This window comes from Micromys minutus, assembly GCF_963924665.1.
Source record: "Micromys minutus genome assembly, chromosome: 1".
Lineage (NCBI taxonomy): Eukaryota > Metazoa > Chordata > Mammalia > Rodentia > Muridae > Micromys > Micromys minutus.
This window is the reverse complement of record NC_137969.1, coordinates 226,095,597-226,120,486: the sequence shown is the minus strand read 5'-3', so window position 1 is coordinate 226,120,486 and position 24,890 is coordinate 226,095,597. Positions and strand designations below refer to the sequence as shown.

The following is a 24,890-nucleotide window of genomic DNA, read 5'->3' as shown; positions in this document are numbered from 1 at the left end:
TTGGCCACCCTAATTCCCTTCTCTAGACAGATACTTTAACAGCACTGAAAGGGTTGGATTTCACTTGTGTGGTGAAAAGAGAATCTGTCTTTTCCTTGTATTACATATTCTGCTTGTTTCTTTAAGTTGTCTTTGATATTTGGTATAGTTCCTTCTATTTAGTACAGAGATAACAGCAAATTCTGAATGATGTGATTTCTATAAAACTAATAAACCTGAGCCATTGTCAGAACTGCGGAAGGGAAACTTGAAGCACTAAATGGGACAATCCAAAGGGATTTTTACAGTAGAGATTCTAGCTGAGGAAGACAATGAGAGAATTGTATTTATATGTTTAGTATTTTTGAAGACTAGTGAGATGTCTGTAATAATTTTGACTTTGAAAGCATATTGTACAAATGTTTCTTCTTTTGCTACTAGAAGAACATACCAATAGAAGAGAAAAGGTTTTATTTGGTGGTTAGTTTGTTATTTCAATCTGGATTGAGTCATTTGTAAGCCTAAATATGTTACAGGACAGTTCTTTGTAGTCAGTGTTTCTCACTAGCTGATGAAACTTTTTACTCAGTGAGCGATACATACACTTAAATTAGGTTTTAAAAAATCCAAAGTTGCAGGTGTATGTGGATATGTACATAGACTTTGCATGTATATATGCACATATATATCTTTGCCCAGAGTTTGTCAGGTTATGTATAGAATTTCTATTAAAGAGTTTCCATAATGGACAAGCAATATAGGATTGAAGTATTCTTATTTGTTTAAAATGTTGTTAACAAGTTTTTAACACGGTAAGCCAAATACTTGGTACATTTGGCTCTTATGACACCTGAAAAATGTGTTAAATGGTGTTAATTTATTATATTTGAAAATGATTCATAGTTGATGTGTGGTGAGAGATTTTATCAGCTACTGTTCACTACATTTTACAAAACCAAGTTTGTTCCTAATTTTTGGTGTAGAGGATTGTAGAGAAGGCCAATTCACAGAGTAAAGGGTGACAAGGGAATTCTGACGTTCCATACTAACAAAACACTGACATACTTTCTTTTCTTTCCCACTTTATTTTATTTTTTATTATTGTGCAATTGACTTTCTTAATTAAACAACTTTATTTAAAAAACAGATAAATGTATAGATTTTAAAAGCATTTTTGCATAAAACTATATGAATATATTTTTGTCAACACTTGATTTTTTTTAAGGTTTGATAGTATGCATTGAAATCTTACTAGTTACAATGAGCATAAAGTACATGTAAAACTAAACATAACATGAAAATAGTCAAAGTTTTCTTGGTGTGTAAAAATTAAACATAATGATTTTTAAATACTAAGAATCACCACAAGGCTGCATTCTTAGCTCTTGAATTATTAATGATTTAAGGTCTAGGTGTACCACACTCTGAGAGGGTGCTATACACTTATTTTTTTTCTAAGAAGGACTCAGGCTTTTTTCTAAGAAGGACTGAGGCTTTTTTTCTAAGAAGGACTGAGGCGTCCACATTTTGGCCTTTTTTCTTTTTGAGCTTCATATGGTCTGTGAGTTGTTTCTTGAGTATTCAGAGCTTTCTGGTACTAGTATCCAGTTATCAGTGACTGCATATTATGTCTGTTCTTTTGTGACTGAGTTACCTCACTCAGGATGATATTCTCTAGATACATTCATTTTTCCTAGGAATTTCATAAAGTCATTGTTTCTAATAACTGAGTAGTACTCCATTGTGTAAATGCACCACAAATTTCTGTATCCCTTCATCTACTGAAGGACATCTGGGTTCTTTCCAGACTTTGGCTATTATAAATAAGGCTGCTAAGAACATGGTGGAGCATGTGTCCTTATTATATGTTGGAGCATTTTTGGGGTATATGCCCAGAAGTGGAATGACTGGGTCTTCAGGTAGTACTATATCTAATTTTCTGAGGAACCACCAGACTGATTTCCAGAGTGGTTGTACCAGCTTACAAACCCCACCAACAGTGGAGGAGTGCTCCTTTTTCTCTGCATCCTCATCAGCATCTGCTGTCATCTGAGTTTTTGTTCTTAGCCATTCTGACTGGTGTGAGATGAAATCTTAGGGTTGTTTGATTTGCATTTCCCTGATGATGTGGAGCATTTCCTTAGGTGCTTCTCAGCCATTCGATATTCCTCAGTTGAGAATTTTTTGTTTAGCTCTGTACCCCATTTTTAAATAGAATTATTTGATTCTCTGAGTTCTTTGTATATATTGGATATTAGACCTCTGTTGGATCTGGGATTGGTAAAGATCCTTTCCCAAGTCTGTTGGCTGCCATTTTTGTTTTCTTGACAGTGTCCTTAGCCTTACAGAAAGTTTGCAGTCTCATGAAGTCTCATTTATCGATTCTTGATCTTAGAGCATAAGCCATTGGTGTTCAGGAATTTTTTCTCTGTGCCTATGTGGTCTAAGGTTTTCCCCACTTTCTCTTCTAATAGTTTCAGTGTACCTGGTTTTATGTTTTATGAATCTTTGATCCACTTGCACGTGAGCTTTGTACAAGGAGATAAGAAAGGATCAATTGCCCATTAAGAAGAGCCCCCCTTGGGAACTTCCTTCAGTTCATCCCTCTCCTCAGGACTCTTGCAACTGGTTTATTCGCCGAAGTCCAGGCCTGGTGAGGGCATTCTGTCGGTCCGGGACCAGAGGCAGCTGCCAGGAGTCCAAGTGACAACTCTGGACTCTTGGGCATAGGAGAAATTTTCTCTACCAAGTTTATTCACTGGGACTTCGGCTTGAGATAACTTGAGATAACAGTAGTCCCTTCACTCCTTTTTTCCCAATGGGCAACTCAATGTCTCAGAATGTATCAATGGGCTCCCCAATGAGATGTCTCCTGAAAAATTTCTAATCTCAAAACTAATGCCTCAGCTAAAGACATCTAAATTGATACACCTCTAAAATAACGTTTGGACTCAGTATCCACTAAATAATGACTCCAAATGGCCACAAAATGGCACCCTAGACTTAATTTTACGAGACCTTTAGTCATACTGCCAACGATCTGGTAAATGGAAAGAGGTTCCCTATGAAGAGGCATTTATCTACCTTTGCTCTAACAATTCTTTGTGTTCTTCTTGTAGCCCCACCCAACTCCTTTTACCAATGAGGCAAGCAGCAAATGACACCACAATTCTTGACTCAGTCAATGAGCCACCCCCTCTCCGCTGCAAAATCCATACTGATATCTCTGCTTTTACTCATGCTCCTCTATGGTACTCTAAGCTTTCCAGAACCCTCTTCTTCTCCATCACCAGATTCACATGTAGGTGTGAACACGCCACTCACCCTGACCACTGCCACTGCCCCTTCCTGCCCTCTCTCATCCTCTTCTTCACCGAAATCTTATAGTTTGACATTCCATGATTTACACATGATTCTTACTAATAATTTACTTCCTGAGGAATGCTGGTGGGCTTGGAGCAAGAAAAAGCACATGCAGATGAGATTCATCAAAGAGACAGGACATACCCAATCAGATCTGAGGTAGTACCTGACCAAGATCCCAGATGGGATTACAATTCCACAGGTGGTATTTTGGCCAAAGATAGATTCATAACCTGCCTCCTGGCTGGTCTCCTCAGAGCAGCCCAAGAGGTTTTCCAAGACAGACAGGAAAACCCATCCCAACTTTTAGAGTACCTCACAAAGGTCCTATTACAGCACACTAATTTAGACCTGGAAAACCCAGAAGATAAACAATTTCTAATGACCCATTTCTTTTCCAAGAGCTACCCTGACATAAGAGACAAGCTTAGAAAGCTAGAGAGGGGGCCCCTAATTCCACAGGCAGAAGTCTTGGCGCTGGCCTTTAAAATGTACCATGGGAGATGTGAAAAGGCTCACAAACAAAAATACCATATGCTGGCAAAAGCTGCCTGACCAGCCCCAGCCACTGCTATACCACCGGGACCCTGCTACAAGATGTGGTCAACAAGGGTTTTGGGTGAAAGCTTGCCCTAGCCCCCTCAAACCAAGGTGGGTATATCTTAGGTGCCATCCAGAGGGACACTGGGCTGTTGATGGCCCTGTGTCACGCAGGACAGAGAGACATCATGCCCAAATAACTCTCCAGCCGATCTCCTAGGCTTGGCTATGGGCAACTGAAGAGGACTGGGCTCCCTTGACCCGACCACTGACATCACTAGCAGGAAGCTACAGGTAGCTATCATGGTATGTGGGCTGCTCATCTCCTTCCTCTTGGACATTGGGGCCACTTACTTGGTTCTGATGGAGTTTTGGGGACCCATTTCTCCCTCCTGTTTTCCTATTGTTGGGGTAGGAGAACAACCTTACCTTCCTCACCAGACCCCAACCACTTAGTTGTATTTTTAGGGGTGCACCTCTCATCTATTCCATTTTGGTAGTACCAACATGTCCTGTCCCCTTATTGGGAAAAGATCTTCTAGCTAAGCTAGGAGCCTCTATTTCCTTTGCTCCGCCCATTTACCTGAACCCAATCTCTCCAGCAACCTCTCTGCTCCTTCTCCTAGTCAGTCAACCTGCTAACACAAACATGTTTCCTTTGCCAGCTTCTCAGGTAGACCCCCAAGTCTGGGATGTCTAGAATCCCTCTGTTGCTAAGCATTATTCTCCTGTTGTCATCCAATTACTAGACCCAACCAGGGTCCCCAGTAAGTACTACCAAAATTCAAAAAATACATCTCAATTGATGTCATCCAACCTGGCTGCTTTAAAGACTGCTGATTATGTGTACCCCCTGGAACGAACTCACAATTGCCACTTACAGCTTCCCCGGTGATGTTGCCTAATAACCTTACCTCACCCTTTATCAGATACCCTGACTCTGATGTTGCCATGACTCCATACCTTTCCTTTGTCCCTCTTCATGGCATGACAAACTTAAGACATCCAGGACATGTTCTGTAGAAATTTGTCCCCTGCCTTATCAATCTTGCCTCTACATTCCTTCAACAACAGATACAAAATTTTTTTAACCAAACTATTAATCAGTTCCTGTTATAGGATTACAAGCCTCTGTACATAGGGGAGCCTGATGTGAACATTTGCAAGGTGGACCCTGATGATGAAAGCCAGATACACCCCCTATGATGCCCAAAGACAGTAGGAGACTCTCGGTGCCCCTATTCCCCTTTCACCATCTGCCTCTCCCTCCCATTTTCTTCCTTTTTATGATAAGAAAAGGGCAGGAATGGCAGCACTGGGATCGCTCCTACAAAATTTTTCTTTCTTTCAAATGTACTTAATCTCTACCCATAATGTATACATATGTGTGTTCCAGCATCTTGTCAAGTCCAGGAGCTCATTACATCTAGAACAGCTCCAGAGAAGCAACCTACAGATGCTTCAGCCTTCTCTCGCAGACACAGATGCTTCTATTGGACCTGTTCCTTCTGACCTATCCTCAGATGGTTCCACAGACCCTGGACAACAAGCAAATAGCCAACTCTAAGACTGGACAAACATCCCTACCCTCATTTTTCAAGACTCTCTAGAAACGTTGCCCCAAAACAAGCGTGAAGCAGTCAGATATCACACAACCCCATTCCTGGTCCACCATAACCTCTAACTTTTCTTTTTTAATTAAACCAAAACGGAGGAATGTTGGGATTCTGTAAACCCCACCCCTCAGTTACCTGGTGATAGGCAGGTATGCTCTGCCCAATGATCTGACACTATGAAAGGGGCTTCTTGCCCCCTCCTCTCTCTCTTTCTCTTTCTCTCTTGCTCCCTTGTCTTTCCCTCTTATCCATTCTCTTCTTCTTTCCTTCCCCCCTCTCCACATGCTTATGTCCAGCCTCTACTCCTCTACTTCTCTATTCCTCTCTTCTCTCTCTCTCTCTCTCTCTCTCTCTCTCTCTCTCTCTCTCTCTCTGCCTCTACTACCCTCTTAACTCCCCCATGACCTAAATAAACTCTATTATATACTATACTGTTGTGTGCCTGGTCCCTTATGGGGAAGGGATTTCCAACATGGATCCCCCAGAGGTATCCCCCTTACCTCCAGGCCTCACCACACCTCTAGGAGTCAGATCCCTCCCGCCCCCACTCTCTTCATCCTTTTCATAACATTGATGCCAAAATCTGGGATGTCATCTTTTAACAACACCCGGACTTAAAATATAATAGAGGGAGAAGCTGAAGTTGCTAGTTTTGGCACCAGTCTGATCAATTCTTGGTAAGTGCTAGTACTTGGGTCAGTATAAACCAGGTATGGAGGCTGAGGAAGTATAATAGGAACACGTTTGAGAGTAGCCTGGGCTATGTGATGAGTTCAGGGCTAGTTTGGGGTGCATAGTTTAGGGCCCAAGCATCTGCTCTCCCGATGGCTCCCACTCAGAGTTACTCATCTGTGAGTCATTTTGTACTGGTGCTGGTGGAAGAAGTGACTTTCTTAGGCTCTGGAGGAGCAGCATTGCAAATACTTTACAAATTATTGTCCCCTTTATGCACGTATACTTAAGAGTGGTGGAGATTACTGGCTACTGGCATGCTCAAGGGTGGATTCATGTGGTATTTGGCAAACTTCTGTTGTTATTCAGGCATTCCTGTTAACTCCAGGGGTGGGGAGTCTAGCTTCCCCTTTTTTTTTGGATCCAGATTCCTTGCTCTGTAGCTTGGCTACTCACACCATCACTTGAGTCTGAATATATTCTAAGTGTAGGTACACAGAAGAACAAAGTTACTTTATATAGGTCTTTGAGCTGGACAAGAATGTAGCTAGGCATTACTGTGTTTATGCCCATCCTTCAGTGCAGTTAAAACTTTGCTAGGGATATCTTCTCTAATTTGGCACTCTATTCTCTTTGCAACTACATCACTCTTGGTCTCATCTCCTTATGGGGTGAGGATGAAATGAATAAATATATGTAAAATATTTAGAATGACACCCGATGTCTCATATCTAGTCCAAAATAAGAGATGTGTGTATAACAGTTCACATCAAATGTTTGCACATATGTATAATCACTTTAGGTGAAAGGGATCCCCTTGTTCCTTCACAATTGAAAGTGGAATTTAAAATGCTTTGAAAGTCTGCCTCATTTCCCCTCCACCACCACTCCATTTAGTGTTTTCTTCCTGGGTTCCCAGAGTACAAATGGGAAACATAGGAGCAGGAAAGCTTGCAGAGAATGAGAAGTTGGCCTAAGATTGAGACCCATTTGAAACAGCTCGATTTCACCTTGCACCTATTCTGCAAGGTCATCTCGTGTGTCACTACAGCCAAGTGAACCAGACCAACGCATTTAGGAATTCTTGGAAGAAGAGAGGATATTTCGACAGACTTAGTGGCACATGTCTAAAAAAATCAAGACATTAGGATTGAAAGTTTCAAGCCAGCCAGCCTGGGCTACAAAGTGAAACTATCAATAAAATATAAAATAAAAAGAAGAAAAAGGAAGGAAGTGGAAATAAGACAGAATAAAGGGGGAGGGATAAGTGTGTGTGTGTGTGTGTGTGTGTGTGTGTGTGTGTGTGTGTGAGCGTGCGCATGTACGCACAAGCGCACACGTTGATACCTATGTTTGCGCATGGTATGTGGGTGTGTGGGCTCATGCATATATATGTGGAATCCAGACATCAACCAGGAATGTCTTTCTTTATTGTAATTTATTTTAGCTTTGATAAATTTTTAGTAAGAAGATTAGACTTATGGTGGTAAGAGTTAATAGATTTAAGGTGAGATTTATCTATTTCTTTATGAGACAAGGTCTCTCAGTGTACCTGGAGCTTGTTTTGGGCAGACCAGTTGGTTGCAAGCCATTGGGGGTTGTCTGGCAGTCCAAGTCTGGATTACAGGCATGTACCACCATACTCTACTTTTACATGTATGGTGGGGATCTGAACTCAGGTCCTCATGCTTGCACATCAAGCACTGTATCCATTGAGCTATCTCATCAGCCCCTGAATTTATATTCAGTATATGGGTGTTCATGTGTGTGTATGTGTGTGTGCTTGTACATGTATGTGTATATGTATGTATGTGTGAGTGTACATGTATGCCTGTGTGTAAAGTCAAAGCACAACCTCCTGTGGCATTCTTAGGGATACATTTCACCTCTTTTGAGACAAGGTCTCACTGTGCCTGGAGATGACCAATTGGGCTAGACATGACAGCCAACAAATATTAGGGATCCTCCTGTCTCCACCTCCCCAGCACTGTGATTACAAGCATGCACCCAGTATCTAAGGTCTTCATGATTGCATGGCAAGCTATTTTCCCACTGAGCCATCCATCCCTAGCCCAGGTTTGGACTTCTATTTCACATCTTGAAGGCATGATTCTATTGTCTTGACAGTACCATGTTCTAAAGAATACAACTATAACCCCCCACCCCTGTCTTGTGGCTTGCCTATCCTTTCTCCTGTGTACTTACCCAGTATTCCTGAATGTTCTATATTTTGTTCTTGGGTGTAAAAGCCCTTTAATTATCTAGCCTAGGGTTTGGAAACTTCTAATCTTAATAGTCTTGTTTTTCATCTATTTGAAAAATTTAGCCTTTATCTTTCAAAATATTCCTTTTGTTGATTCTACCCTGAAGTTCTATGCTTCCAGGTGTACCATAGGAGAGCTTACTAGGAACTTCCATGAATCTTTGGTTATTTTGTATTATTTATGCTTGGTTCCTTAAGCCCTTTCTCAGTTTATTAACCTTCCTTTAGTTGTGTATAAACTGCCATTATTCCTCTGACCTTGTGTTTCAAAACACATTACATTTTTATATATTATGTATCTTCATACTTTTTCAAGCTATATTTGTTTTTCTCAATGGAAAAATAAAGTCTCCTCCAGCCAAGCCAAGATGCCCAATGGAAAGAAGCCCAAGAAGAAGAAGGTGGCCTCAGCCCCTGCTGTCGTCAAGAAGCAGGAGGCCAAAAAGGCGGTCAATGTTTTGTTTGAGAAAAGGCCCAAGAACTTTGGCATTGGGCAGGATATCCAGCCCAAAAGAGATCTAACACGCTTCTTTAAATGGCCTGCTACATCAGGCTGCAGTGATAAAGAGCCATCCTCTATAAGCGGCTCAAAGTACCTCCTGCCATTAACTAGTTCAATCAGGCCCTGAACAGGCAAACAGCTACCCAGCTGCTTAAGCTTGCCCACAAGTGCAGGCCAGAGACAAATCAAGAGAAGAAGCAAAGGCTACTGGTCTGTGCTGAGAAGAAGGCTTCTGGTAAAGGGGATGTCCCAACTAAAAGACCACCTGTCCTCTGAGCAGGAGTCAATACAGTCACCATCTTGGTGGAGGACAAGAAGGCTCAGCTGATGGTGATTGCCCATAATGTAGACCCCATTGAGCTGGTGGTTTTCCTGCCTGCCCTGTGTCGAAAGATGGGGGTGCCCTACTGCATCATCAAGGGAAAGGCCAGGCTGGGGTGCCTGGTCCACAGGCAGACATGCACCACTGTTGCCTTCACACAGGTTAACTCAGAAGACAAGGCTAAGCTGGTGGAAGCTATTAGGACCAATTATGACAGATATGATGAGATCAGCTGCCACTGGGGAGGCAATGTTTTAAGTCTGTGACTCACATTGCCAAGCTGGAAAAGGCAAAGACTGAAGAACTCACCACTAAACTGGGTTAAATGTACACTAAGTTTTCTGTACATAAATACAGTTGCAAAATTATCTCTCCCCCTTCAAACCCCCCCCAAAACTTGTCCAGTTATTTGATAGATCCTGTTTTCTTTGAAGTTCTGAGGATCAAAGCCTAGCTCTTTCATATGCCATCACGTACTCCACTTCAGTTTTTATACCTTTGAAGAAACAGTTTGTGGACTGAAGAGAGAGCTCGATGAACCTGCGAACCTGCGAGTAAAACAGGCAGCCTGTGAACCCGAGTTTGGATTCTCAGAAACCTGCTAAACATCTGGGCATGACTAGGTGTGTCTGTGACATTCATGCTGTGAGAGCAAAGACACAGGATGATCCCTGGGGATTCTGGTCACCAGCTCAGCCCCTGGTGCACAGGTAAACCTTGTTTCTAAAGGACAAGAAGGAATGTTAATGCAGGACATCCGATGTCCCATTCTGCCTCCCATAAGCACTGGGGAAACTGTCAGTGCCCCCCGCTTCTCTGTGCTTTAAGCCTGGTCCCAGATATTTAAAGAATGGGAACATCAACTCTTCTTCATAGACTGGGCCAGTTGTACATTTCCCCAAATGTAGTTCCATTCCGTTAGATCCTCCATTCTCCCTGGCTTTTTACAAAAGGCCTCTAGAAACATGTCCAGCCTACAGACCGGTGATACATGCAATCGGTGGGATCCATGAATGCATCTCAACACAAACTTATAAACTTACTTGAAACATTATGAAGTGAGGATTTAAAAAAAAATTAGAGTAAAAATGTGCTCATGCTGGGTGGTTGTAACACACTCCTTTAATCCCAGTGCTCTAGTAGCAGAGGCAGAGATCTCTGGAGTTTGAAGCTAGCCTAATCTACAAAGTGAGATACTGGGCAGACAAAGCTACACAGGGAAACCCTGTCTTGAAAAAAACAAGAATGTCCACCTTGCACAGTCCTGGGAACTCAACTCTGGTCCTCTGCACAAGCAGTTCCTGATCTTTATTCCTAGACCTTCTCTCTCTCCATCTTTTCCCACCACCACAACAACACACATGATTCTTGAGCCTAGACTTTGTAGGTGACAGGTCCTGCAGGAAGACCAGGTTGACATGCTTGGTAGCACATGTATGCAGGCAGGCCTTGGTGCAGTTTGCTAATGCTACCACATGGGGGCAGTAGGAAGCAACAGAAGGGTAATAAAGAGGCTGACTATCAAATCATATTCGAGGTTTGGACACTTCAGTAATTTATCCTTGAGATTTAGAACTCAAGTCTTCATGATGGTCAGGCTTTCACTCACCACTGAGCAACCCTTCAGTTCATCACATAATGTTTTGATCATTGGGCAAATTTCCTGTCAGACTAGACTGTGCTACACCACCCTATTCTATATCTAATCTTATACTATATCTAATCAAAACACTGCATTTAGAGAGTTGAGCGATTTCCAGATTTCTTTTTGTATTATAAATAATTCTGTGATTTACTTGAATAGAGTTTATCAAAACTGTTTATTCATTTTTTAAAACTTATAATAGGAAGAAGTTCTAGCTAAATTCTTCAAGAAGTATGCATTATTTTATTATGTAGTATATATTATTATTACATTTCTTTCATAGTTGTATTTTATCATTTATATATTAATAGTTAGATATATTATTATATAATTTTTTTTGTATTATAATTTGTTATCTCCATGTTGCTTATTTCTGTTAATTACTTAGGCTCTAATGGGTTGACTCTCATTCACATGTGTATCTTGTTTCTAATTTTGATTTTCCAGTGGCGCCCTTGATTTAGAATGTCTTTTGAATTGTTAGTTCCTAGTTTGGATCCTGTTACCCCTAGGGTGAGAAAGCACTGACAGAAGAACCCTTCTAATTCTGGTTTTGAAAAGCACCTTTATTTCGTTTATTGTTTCTTTTTCTTCTCCCTCCTCATAGCCCTCAGCTCTCTCCATTCCCCACTTTACACAGAATCCCTGTGAAAAGCCCATGGAAGTAAGTGTCAGGGTTAGAGAGATTGGGAATGTTTGACACAGGAAGCTGAATCCAGCACTCAAACAAAGCAACCCTTGCTAGCTTCTGGAAGGTGAGGCAGGAACTCTGATACTCAGGTGGAAAATTAACTGCCCTTCCTTGAACTAGACTCCATTGCTTGTAATCAAGCCCCTGTATTGTATCTACCCCCTGTATGTTTGATAGTTGAAGTGGATTATATTTTTACATGCCTTCATTTATATGACCATTATTTTAGGAATGACCCTAAGTGAAATGGTTAATGATAATGGCCACATTTTTCTTTAATTAAATCTCACAACATCATGTTAAGAAAATAAATTAAATGTGCCATGGTAACACATACCTATCAGTCCACAGTGAGGAATTAGAGGCTGGAGAGTTCCTACAAGCACGAGGCCAGCTTCAGCTCCATAGTGAATCCAAAGCCAGATTGGGCTACTGACTGAGACCCTGACTCAAAAACAAATGACTAAACATAAAGAATCTATTTTAAGAAGAGGAAACATTGAAGTTTTTAACTGAATGTTCCATGTACAAGGAGTGATACTCATCAATGCATGGAGTTGTGAAACAATAAAACAAAGTATGGAAGAGTATGATAGTAAAACAGTACTAAATTACCATTTATAAGAATATGATTATATTCAAAGAAAAATGTAGGTTTCTGCCTGTGCCCAGAGCTGACACTGCTACAGCTCTTTATACCCAGACCTGCTGGGGGAGAGATGGTCCCCCAGAAGTGCTGACACACTTGAGAGCACAGGTGAGACCAGCACCCTTGCTCAAATCCCTGGCCCAAGAGGAACCCATCTGGAGCACTCAGGACATTGGAATGGAGGAGCAGTCTGGGACAGGATCCTTCCGGGATTCTCCTGCGCCTGGAGCTGACCCTGTGTTACAGATCTCTATACCCCGACACCACTGGGAGAGAGCTGGTCCCCCAGAAGTGCTGAAACACTTGAAAGCACAGATAAAACCACATCTGCTCTGTGAGTCCCACCCAGAGCCCTCAGGACACAGGAACAGAAGAACAGTCTGGGACAGGATCCTTCAGGTTTCTGTTAAGCCTTGTGCTGACCCTCTGACATAGTTATCTACACCTAGTCACTGCTGGGAGAGAACTGGTCACCCATAGTGTGGACACAAAGGATTACCAGAGGGTCAAGTCACTGTCAGAGTCAGCAAGACCATGTAACACCAGAAATAAACAGATGGTAAGAGGCAAGCCCAAGGAATCTAAACAACAGAAACCAAAGCCACTTGGCATCATCAGAACCCAGTTCCCTCTCCACAGCAAGTCCTGGATACCCCAACACACTGGAAAGGCAAGATTCTGATTTAAAATCACAACTCATGATGATGTAAGAGGACTTTAAGAAGGTCATAAATGACTCCTTTAAAGAAATACAGGACAACATAGGTAAACAGGTGGAAGCCCTTAGAGAATTACAGGAAAACGTGATCAAACAGGTGAAAGAATTGAACAAAACCATCCATGATATAAAAAAGGAAATAGAAACAATAAAAAAAATCACAAAGGGAGACAACCCTGGAGATAGAAAACCTAAGAAAGACATCAGGAGTCACAGACCCAAGCATCACCAACAGAATATAAGAGAGGGAAGAGAGAATCTCAGGGACAGAAGATAACATAGAAAACATTGAAACAACAGTCAAGAAAATGAAAAATAAAAAAGCTCCTAACCAAAAATATCCAGGAAATCCAGGATATAATGAGAAGATCAAACCTGAGGATGATAGGTATATAAGAGAGGGAAGATTCTCAAATTAAAGGGCCAGTAAATATCTTCAACAAAATTATAGAAGAAAACTTCCCTACCCTAAAGTAAGATATGCTCATAAACGTACAAGAAGCCTACAGAACTCTGAATAGATTGGACCAGAAAAGAAATTCCTCACATCACATAATAGTCAAAACACCAAATGTACAAAACAAGGAAAGAATATTAAAAGCAGTAAGGGGAAAGGGTCAAATAACATAAAAAGGCAGACCTATAAGAATCACACCAGATTTCTCAACAGAAACTACGAAAGCTAGAAGATCCTGGGCAGAATCATACAGATCCTAAGAGACCACAAATGCCAGTCCAGGATACTGTATCCATCAAAACTTTCAATTGACATAAATAGAGAAACCAAGATATTCCATAAAAAAAAAAAAAAAAAACAAATTTACACAATATCTTTCCACAAATCCAGCTCTTCAAAGGATAATAGATGGAAAACTCCAACACAATGAGGGAAACCAAGCCCTAGAAAAAGCAAGAAAGTAGTCTTCTTTCAACCAACCCAGAAATAGACACCCACAAACATAACTCCACCTCTACCAACAAAAAACAAAAAACAATGATCACTTGTCTCTAATATATCTTAACATCAATGGACTCAATTCCTCAGTAAAAAGACACAGACTAACAGACTGGATACTAAGGAGGACCCAACATTTTGCTGTATACAGGAAACATACCTCAGTGATAAAGATAGACACTGCCTCTGAGTAAAAATTATTCATACACACTCACACAAATATATACATATATATGTATGTATGTATGTATGCATGTATATGAGGAAGGACACTTCATACTTCTCAAAGGAAAAATTCATTATGATGAAATCTCAGTTCTGAATATCTATGCTCCAAATGCAAGGCCACCTACATTCATTAAAAAAAAAAAACTTACTAAAGCTCAAAGTACACATTGTGCCTCACACAATAATAGTAGGAGACTTCAACACCACACTCTCATCAATGGAAATACCACTGAAACAGAAACTAAACAGAAACATAGTGAAACTAACAGAACTTATGAATCAAATGGATTTAACAGATATCTATAGAGTATTTGATCCTAAAAACAAAAGAATATACCCTTTTCTTAGCACCTCATGGTACCTTCTCCAAAATTGACCATATAATCAGTCACAAAACAGGTCTCAACAGATTCAAGAAAATTGAAATAATCCCATGCATCCTATCAGATCACCATGGACTAAGGCTGATCTTTAATAACAGCAAAAAGGTCAGAAACCCTACATACACATGGAAACTGAACAATGATAACTTGATCAAGGAAGAAATAATGAAAGAAATTAAAGACTTTTTCAAATTTAATGAAAATGAAGGCACCACATGCCAAAACTTATAGGACACAATGAAAGCAATGCTAAGAGGAAAACTCATAGCTCATAGTGCCCCCAAAAGAAAACTGGGAAGAGCTTACACTAGCAGCTTGACAGCACACCAGAAAGCTCTAGAACAAAAAGAAGTAAATACAACCAAGAGGAGTAGACAGCAGACAATAACTAAACTCAGGGCTAAAATCAACCAAGTAGAAACAAAAAGATCTATAGAAAAGATCAACAAGATCAACAAAACCAGGAGTTGGCTCTTTGAGAAAATCAGCAAGATTGATAAACCCTTAGCCAGACTAACCAGAGGGCACAAAGACAATATTCAAATTAACAACATCAGAAATGAAAAAGGAGTCATAGCAACAGAAACTGAGAAAAATTTTAAAAAAATCATCAGATCCTACTACAAAAGCCTATATTAAAAAAAAAAAAAAACTGGCAAATCTGGATGGAATGGGCAATTTTCTAGACAGATACCAAGTATCAAAGTTAAATTAGAATCCGAAAAATGAGTTAAACAGTCCCACAACCCCTAAAGAAATAGAAGCAGTCATCAAAAGTCTCCCAACCAAAAAAGCCCAGGACCAGATGGATTTAGTGCAGAATTCTTCATAGAAGAATCAGACCTTCATAGAAGACCTAATACCAATACTCTCCAAACTATTCCACAAAATGGAAACAGAAGGAATGCTACCCACTTTCTTCTATGAAGCCACAATTATGCTTATACCTAAACCACACAAACACTCAACAAAGAAAGAAAACATTAGACCAATTTCCCCTATGAATATCGATACAAAAACACTCAATAAAATTCTTGCAAACTGAATCCAAGAAAACATCAAAATGATCATCCATCACAATCAAGTAGGCTTCATTCCATAATGTGAGGATGGTTCAATATACGGAAATCCATCAACACAATCCACTATATAAACAAACTCAAAGGGGGGAAAACCACATGATCATCTCATTAGATGCTGAGAAAGCATTTGACAAAATTCAACACCCTTTCATGTTAAAATTCTTGGAAAGATCAGGAATTTAAGGACCATACCTAAACACAAGTAAAAGCAATATACAGCAAACCAGTAACCAACATCAAACTAAATGAAGAGAAACTTGATGCAATCCCACTAAAATTAGGGGCTAGACAAGGCTGCCCACTCTCTTCTTACCCATTCAATATAGTACTGGAAGTATTAGCCAGAGCAATTAGACAACAAACAGAGGTCAAAAGGATACAAATTAGAAAGAAAGAAATCAAAATATCACTATTTGCAGATGATATGATAGTATATTTAGGTGACCCATAAATTCTACCAGTGAACTTCTACAGCTGATAAACAACTTCAGCAAAGTGGCTGGATATAAAATTAACTCAAACAAATCAGTAGCCTTTTTCTACTCAAAGAATAAACAGGCTGAGAATGAAATTAGAAAATAGACATTCTTCACAATAGTCCAAAAGAATATAAAATACCTTGGTGTGATTCTAACCAAGTAAGTGAAAGATCTGTATGATAAGAACTTCAAGTCTCAGAAAATGGAAAGATCTCCCATGCTCATGGATTGGAAAGATCAACATTTTAAAAATGGCCATCCTACCAAAAGCAATCTACAGATTCAACGCAATCCCCATCAAAATTCCAACACAGTTCTTCATGGAATTGGAAAGATCAATGTGCAATTTCATATGGAACAACAAAAGACCTAGAATAGCGAAATCCATCCTCAACAACAAGAAAACATCTGCGGGAATCACTATCCCTGACCTCAAGCTATATTACAAGGCAATTGTGCTGAAAACTGCATGACTGGTACAGAAATAGGCATGTGGATCAATGGAATAGAATAGAAGATCCAGAAATGAGCCCTCACATATATGGTCACCTGATTTTTGACAAAGGAGCCGTAAACATTCAATGGAAAAAGGACAGCCTATTCAACAAATGGTGCTGGTCCAACTGGCACTCAACATGCAAAAGAATAAAAATAAACCCTTTCTTATCTCCTTGTACAAAGCTCAAGTGTAAGTGGATCAAAGATCTACACATTAAACCAGATACACTGAAACTATTAGATGAGAAAGTAGGGAAAACTTTAGAACATATAGGCACAGGAGAAAATTTTCTGAACAAAACACCAATGGCTCAAGCTCTAAGGTCAAAGATTAACAAAAGGGACTTAATGAGATTGCAAAGTTTCTGTAAGGCTAAGGACATTGTCAAGAAAACAAAAGGGCAGCCAACAGAATAAGAAAAGATTTTTACCAACTTCACATCAGATAGAGGCCTAATATCTAAGGTATATAAAGAACTCAAAAAGCTAGACACTAGAGAATCAAATAACCCTATTAAAAAATGGGGTACAGAGCTAAACAAAACGTTCTCAGTTGAGGAATATCGAATGGCTGAGAAATATCTGAGGAAGTGCTCGATATCCTTAGCCATCAGGGAAATGCAAATCAAAACAACCCTGAGATTCCACCTCACACCAGTCAGATTGGCCAAGATCCAAAACTCAGATGACAACAGATGCTGGCGAGGTTGCGGAGAAAGAGGAACCCTTCTCCACTGTTGGTGGGGTTGCAAAATAATATAACCACTCTGGAAATTAGTCTGGCGATACCTCAGAAAATTGGACATAATACTTAGGACACAACAAAGATATATGCACCACAATGTTCATAGCAGCTCTATTTATAATAGCCAGAAGCTGGAAAGAACCCAGATGTCCTTCAGAAGATGAATGGATACAAAAATTGTGGTACATTTACACAATGGAATACTACTCAGCCACCAGAAACAATGACTTGACCAAATTCTTAAGAAAATGGCTGCATCTAGAGAATATCATTCTGAGTGAGATAACCCAGCACAAAAGAACAGACATAATATGCAGTCACTGATAATGGGATGCTAACCCCAGAGGCTTGCACTGCCCCAGAAACAACTCACAGACTGTATGAAGTCCAAGAAATAAACAAAACAAAACAAAACAAAACAAAAAAATCTTTATACAACAAGAAAACTTTGACTATTTCATGTTACATTTTGTTTTCCATGTACTTTATGCTCATTGTAACTATTAAGTTTTCAATGCATACTATCAAACCTTTAAAAAAATCAAGTACTGACTAACAAATATATTCATACAGTTTTATGTAAAATTATTTTAAAATCTGAAAAAAAAGTACTGACAATGTATTGTATAATTTTATGCAAAAATGCTTAAAATCTGTACATTTATCTTTGTTTTGTAAAATAAAGTTGTTAAAAAAAAAAGAACTTCAAGTCTCTGAAGAAAGAAGATCCCAAAAGATGGAAAGCTCTCCCATGCTTATGGATTGGCAGGATTAATATAGTAAAAACAGCCATCTTGTCAAAAATCAATCTACAGATCCAATGCAATCACCATCAAAATTCCAATGCAAGTCTTCATAGAGTTAGAGCAATTTAAAAGTTCATTTGAAATAACAAAAATCCCAGGATAGCGAAAAATATTCTCAACAATAAAAGAACTTCTGGTGGAATCACTATCCCTGACCTCAAGCTGTATTACAGAGCAATAGTCATAAAAACTGTATGGTACTGGTACAAAGACAGATCAGTGTAATAGAACTGAAGATCCAGAAATGAACCCACACATCAATGGCCACTTCATCTTTGATAAAGGAGCTAAAACCATCCAGTGGAGAAAAGATAGCATTTTCAACAAATGGTGCTGGTCCAACTGGCAGTCAGCATGGAGAAGAATGCAAATTAATCCATTCTTATCACCCTGTACAAAGCTCAAGTCCAAATGGATCAAGGATCTCCACATAAAACCAGATACACTCAAACTAATAGAAGAGAAAGTTGGGGAGTCCCTAGAACACATTGACACTGGGTAAAAATTTCTGAACAGAACACTAATGGCTTGTTTTTTAAGATCAAGAATTGACAAATGAGACCTCATAAAATTGCAAAACCTTTTAAAGGCAAAGGACACTGTCATTAGGACAAAAGAGCAACCAACAGATTGAGAAAAGATCTTTACCAATCCTACATTCAATAAAGGGCTAATATCTAGTATTTACAAAGAATGCAAGAAGTTAGACTCCAGAGAATCAAATAACCCTATTAAATGGGGTACAGAGCTAAACAAAGAATTCTCAACTGAAGAATGTCGGACGGCTGAGAAGCACATAAAGAAATGTTCATCATTCTTAGTCATCAGGGAAATGCAAATCAAAACAACCCTGAGATTCCACCTCATACCAGTCAGAATGGCTAAGATCAAGAACTCAAGTAACAACAGATGCTGGTAAGGATGTGGAGAAAGAGAAACACTCCTCCAGTGTTGGTGGGATTGCAAGCTGGTACAACCAGTATGGAAATCAGTCTGGTGTTTCCTCAGAAAATTGGACATAGTACTTAGTACCTGAGGACCCAGCTATACCACTCCTGGACATATATTCAAAAGATGCTCTAACATATAACCAGGACACATAATCCACTATGTTCATAGCAGCCTTATGTTTTATAGCCAGGAGCTAGAAAGAATCCAGATGTCCTTCAACAGAGGAATGGCTACAGAAAATGTATATGTTTATACAATTGAGTAGTACTCAGCTATCAATAATGAGTGCATTACATTCTTAGGCAAATGAATGATTCTAGAAAATATTATCCTGAGTGAGGTAACCCAATCACAAAAATACACCCAAGATATGCACTCACTGTTAAGTGGATATTAGCCCAAAAGATTGGAATAACCAAGATACAATTCACAGAACACGTGAAGCTCAATAAAAACGATGACCAAATTGTGGATGCTTCAGTCCATCATAGAAGGGGGAACAAAAATATTCTCAAGAGGAAATATGGAGATAAAGTCAAGAGCAGAGGCTGAAGGAAAGCCCATCCAGAGACTGCCCCGCCTGGGAATACAGCCCATGGTCAGCCACCAAACCCAAACAATATTGCTGATGCCAAGAAATGCATGCTGAAAAGAGCCTAATATAGCTGTCTGCCCAGAGGCTCTGCCAGAATGGAACAGACACAGAGCCATAGGCTCACAGCCAATCATATAATGGAGATATAGGTCCTTAATGAAGGAGTTAGAGAAAGAATTGAAGGAGTTGAAGGGGTTTGCAATCCTATAAAAACAACAATACTGACCAACCAGAGTTCCCAGGGATTAAACCACTATCCAAAGAGTACACATGATTGGACCCATGACTCCAGCTGCCCATGTAGCAGAAGATGGCCTTGTTGGGAATCAATGGGAAGAAAAGCCCTTCGTCCTGCCAAAGCTTGATGCGGAATTGTAAGAGAATGTAAGGGTGCAGAGGCAGGAGGGGTGGGTGGGTATATGAACACCCTCATAGAAGCAGGGGGAAGGGCAATGGAATAGAGGATATAGAGGGGAATTGGGGAAAGGGAATAACATTTGAAATATTAATAAAATAAATCCAATAAAATCAGTTAAAAGAAAAAGCAAAATGTAGTTTACATTTGCCTATCATGGAAATAACTCTCAACATTACATCCTCTGTTGTGCTTAACCTGAGTTTGCACAAACATATCCAAGATTTTAACAAAAGTCATGAGCTTCTGTGCAGTGAGGAATACTCACAGATTTATCATTATCTTTAAATTGGTTTTTCTTTAAAAAGTAAATTTACAATCTAGGAAAATATTCCTTTTTGGTTAGGAATAAGGCCACTATCTGGTAACTAAATGTCATAAACTGGGAATGGACAATTTATTGTAGGTACAAGAACAGAATTGAAATGATGAACTAGTTCATTTATACAAGAGGTAAAAATAAAAAGATACCAGGCAAAGCTTATTTGTCTCTTGACAAAAATGTCCTAATGTGTGACATAAAAACTATTGTTTTAAACTCATAATGAACTTGTGGAGGCAGAAAATAGATGATAATAAATGGTTAGTTAGGTACTAGTCTTAATGGACAGACATATAAACAGTTTTGCTGTAGCTCTTTAAACCTTATTAATCTATGACATGAAGTATTAGTTTAAACTTAGTATGAACTTATGGAATGTAAAAGTGCTTAGAAAACCTTGTGATCTATTCTGGAAAGGTATTAAATGCAAGAAAGACAATAAAGTGGCAGTGTAGACCTTTTCAGCTTCATTCAGTGTGCATCTCTGTCTCTCTGTCTCTGTCTCTCTGTCTCTTTGTGTGTGTGTCTGTCTGTGTGTGTGTGTGTATGTGTGAGCACACGGGCATGTGTGCAAGCCTGACTTTGTTTTCTATTCTCTCAGGCTCATGAATAAGTGAAGTCTGAGTTTCTCACCTGGCTAGTGAGAGGCCTTTGAATCAAGGAGAAAAGAATCCAAGAAACTAAGTTTTCTTAATTTCCCTGCTGCTGTCAGCAGGAGTTAATTTCCAGAAACTGCCATCCTTTGGTCCCAGAGTAGGAGGAGAGGATTAAATTGCCAGAAGCCATCCACTTTTGTCCCCAGAAAGTCAAGAGACAATTAAATTGCCAGAAGTCAAAAGCTGTTGGCTCCTGCTGATGCCACCCTGGCTGCCTTCCTTGGTACTTGAATGCTGGGCTGGACCTCAGCACAGATCCTCCACTCCTCCCCACCTACCTAGCTCTGTGCCCTTCCTCTCTTGAAAACCAATAGGCAAATAAACCAGAATTTTAAAACACTAAGGAAAAAAATCCACAAGAAAACATGTTCATATACACACAAACAGACACACATACTCAGACACACACACACAGACACACACACACACACACACACACAGAGACACACACACACAGACACAGACACACACACACACACACACAGAGACACACACACACACATACACACACACACACACACACACACACACACACACACCAATTCAGAAAAGTTATTAGCAAAAGACCACGAAGAAAAAAAAATTTTCAAAGTTATTTCTATAAACAATTATTCTTCCCGCATGACCCTGATAGAGGAACATCGGGTGTCTTATTAATACTTGTTTCTGGACATAATTAAATGGTCAGTTCTTTCTTCATGAAGTATATGATATATACTGTACTATATATAACACATATATGTAATGCATTTTATATATATTATTATACTTTATAATTTATGATATTGTTTATATGTGTATGTATATGCAAATATAGAATATAATTGTCCTAAACCCCCACATTTCCTTTTCCCACTTACATTTTCACAGTCAGATACGAGCTATTTTAAGTTTAATTTATACTTATTTCTCCAAGTGCTTCCCACTTTTTGCTCTTCCCTGGGGCTTCCACCATAGGCTCTCCAGATCACTAGCACACAATGCTTAGATGAGCACAGCATTGTTATGTAACAGCCTCTCTCCCTTTACTTACCAGAGATTGTAAGCCTTTGCCTCACTCTGCTCTCCTCTTTCCCTGATGTCTTAGTCTTGTCTGTCACCCAGTGGACCAGATTTGGTGTGGTCCATGGCTCCCTTCTTCAGACCATCTACCTGGACTCATGCACTTGTGGGAGGTGCTCTCTGGCTAGCTATGCTGTGGGCACTGTTGTCTCCTGTCTGCTGTTCCCGTGGCCCACCCAAATGGCGCTTCTCTACCTCTGAAGTTGTGATCCCCAGGAAGGTTCTCCAGAGAATGGGTAAAAGTGATATGTCAGGGCACATCACCTATAGCATGCGCTTTAGGGGACAAAGACATGTGGTGCACATGAAACTCAAGAAGAACATGATTCCTCAAAATTTTCCTGTATATACCTCTAACGACCAAGGAGCCCAGCAGGAGGATTACCCATTTGTTCCTCGGGATTGTTACTTCTACAGCTACCTGAAAGGAGTCCCTGGGTCCCTAGCTACACTAGATACCTGCAGTGGAGGTCTGAAAGGCATGATACGGGTGGATGACTTCACCTATGAAATCAAACCGTTGGCATCTTCTTCCAAATTTGAGCATGTAATTTCTCTGCTTGTGGTGGACGAAAGGTCACATGAGTCTAAAAAGTGTAGAAATGATGAGATTATGCCAGAGGCAACTGACCCCCTTGAAGAGACTAAAATTTCTGGAAGTCCCAGAGCAGCACCTGTATATATGTGGCGTTCACATCGGAAAAATTTAGGAATACACTACACGGTAACTCACGATTTATTCAATCAATTAGGGAGGAACGAAACCAATTCACTTCAGTTAGTACTGCTTATGAACCACATAACAGATACCATTTATAAAGTAAGTGGAATGGGTGTATATATACGTGTTGTATGTATTTGGAATGATAAGGACCACTTTACTATAGCCTATTTCTCATATAGTGTCTGGAGACTTTTGGAAATTTTTGGCTATTGGAAAGCTAGATTTTATCATGAAATGGTTCATGCTACTTCAGCTCTTCTCTTAGCAAATCGAATTGAAAATAGAGAATACTTAGGCACTCAGAATGGATTATGTAACCCCAACTGGGGAGTATTATTTACATATGTAGGACAAAATCATCATTTTCTGGCTTCATCTTTGATGGCTCATGCATTGGGCCACATTATGAATTTAAACCATGATACACCTGGCTGTGTTTGTTTCAGAAGGAGCAGTTGTGTCATGAATGAATTTCCTACTCTTCAGGATATGATGAGCAATTGTTCCCATACAGTGATTCATATGAGGGTCCATGGTTGGGACCCTTGCCTGAGTGATCCAGTTGGTACATATCAAAATTTAAAATATGAAGTTCCTCGTTGTGGAAATAATGTATTGGATGCAGGCGAACAATGTGACTGTGGTTCTATCAAAAACTGTATGTCTAATGACTGTTGTGGAACCAATTGTGAGTTTACTCAAGGCAGCTTTTGTTCCTCAGGAGGTTGCTGTAGTTCTTGTAAGTTTGCACCTTCTGGAACAATATGCAGAGAGAAACTTGGTATTTGTGATCTTCCAGAATACTGTGACGGACTCTCAGAGCATTGCCCACAGGATTTTTACATCATGGATGGAACTCCTTGTTCTCCACTAGCAGTTTGCATGTCAGGAAACTGTAGTGACCGTCATTTGCAATGTCAAGCTCTTTTTGGATACCAAGTAAAGGATGCTTCACCAGCATGCTATAAAGAATTAAATCGCAGAGGTGACCGATTTGGAAACTGTGGGATCAGAATTCTACGTGGAGGAAGCCAATCTGTCGCATGCCAAGAGGAGGATATTTTTTGTGGACAGATTCACTGTGATGGTGTCCATCTTATTCCCGGTGGAGGTGAACACACTACCTTCCATCATATAAAGGTACCTGATGTTAAAGAAGAACAGTGCTTTGGGTATGATGCACACCATGGTTCAGAAGTTCCCGAAATTGGTCTTGTATTGGATGGTGCATCTTGTGGCCCAGGGAAATACTGTAAACATCAAAGATGTGTTTATCATCAAACTTTTAATTTTAATTGCAACATTAGTGCTTGTCACTTCAGAGGGGTGTGTAACAACAATGGCAACTGTCACTGTGTCCAAGGTTGGCAACCACCAGATTGTACACAAAGAGGATCAGGTGGTAGTATAAACAGTGGTCCTGTAACTTCCTTTGTGAGAAGATTTCGAGCCAAAATACATGTGAGAATCACCAGGCTATTAGTTCTTTTAGGAACTCGAATGATTCTTATCTTGGTTTCGATTACTTCTGGTGCAATTACAAAAGCAGTATTGCGTCCAGAAGTGATCCAAAATAGATAATTGATTTCAACCCAAACTAATTGGAGCCACACAATGGACAAAATTACCACAAGAAATTGTCAATGATGTCTCCTGACCATCATGTAACCATTCACAAATCTGAGAATTTCATCTTGAAATAAAATCATTGGGGAATTAGCATTGTATCTCCGTTTATATTTGATCTTCATAATTATTTCTTATTACGTCTCTCTTCCTTTCCTCCCCTCTCTGATTATTTCTCTGTGTGAAATTGCAAGTGTAGTTTCTTGTGGAGGCCGAGTCAAATCCCCAGGAACTGGAGTTACAGGTGGCTGTAGATCACCCAGCATGGGTGCTAGAGACAAGACTCAGGGTCTCTGCAGGAGAGGCAAGCACTCTTAACTGCTGTGTCAGCTCTCTAGCCTCTTAATGCCATAGAATTAGCCACTTCTTAGATTTGTTTTGGTTAAAATTTTTCTCTCTTCTT

General features: G+C 39.8%; 1 protein-coding gene across 1 annotated transcript; it reads left to right on the top strand.

Moving 5' to 3' along the window:
• Window positions 1-22,201: 22,201 nt before the first annotated feature.
• Window positions 22,202-24,442, top strand: LOC308417579 (disintegrin and metalloproteinase domain-containing protein 21-like; the record flags this gene model as incomplete). The annotated part of the gene is made up of 1 exon (XM_080912946.1): window positions 22,202-24,442. One exon carries the CDS (start codon window positions 22,202-22,204, stop codon window positions 24,440-24,442), a length of 2,241 nt encoding a protein of 746 aa, XP_080769072.1.
• Window positions 24,443-24,890: the final 448 nt, after the last annotated feature.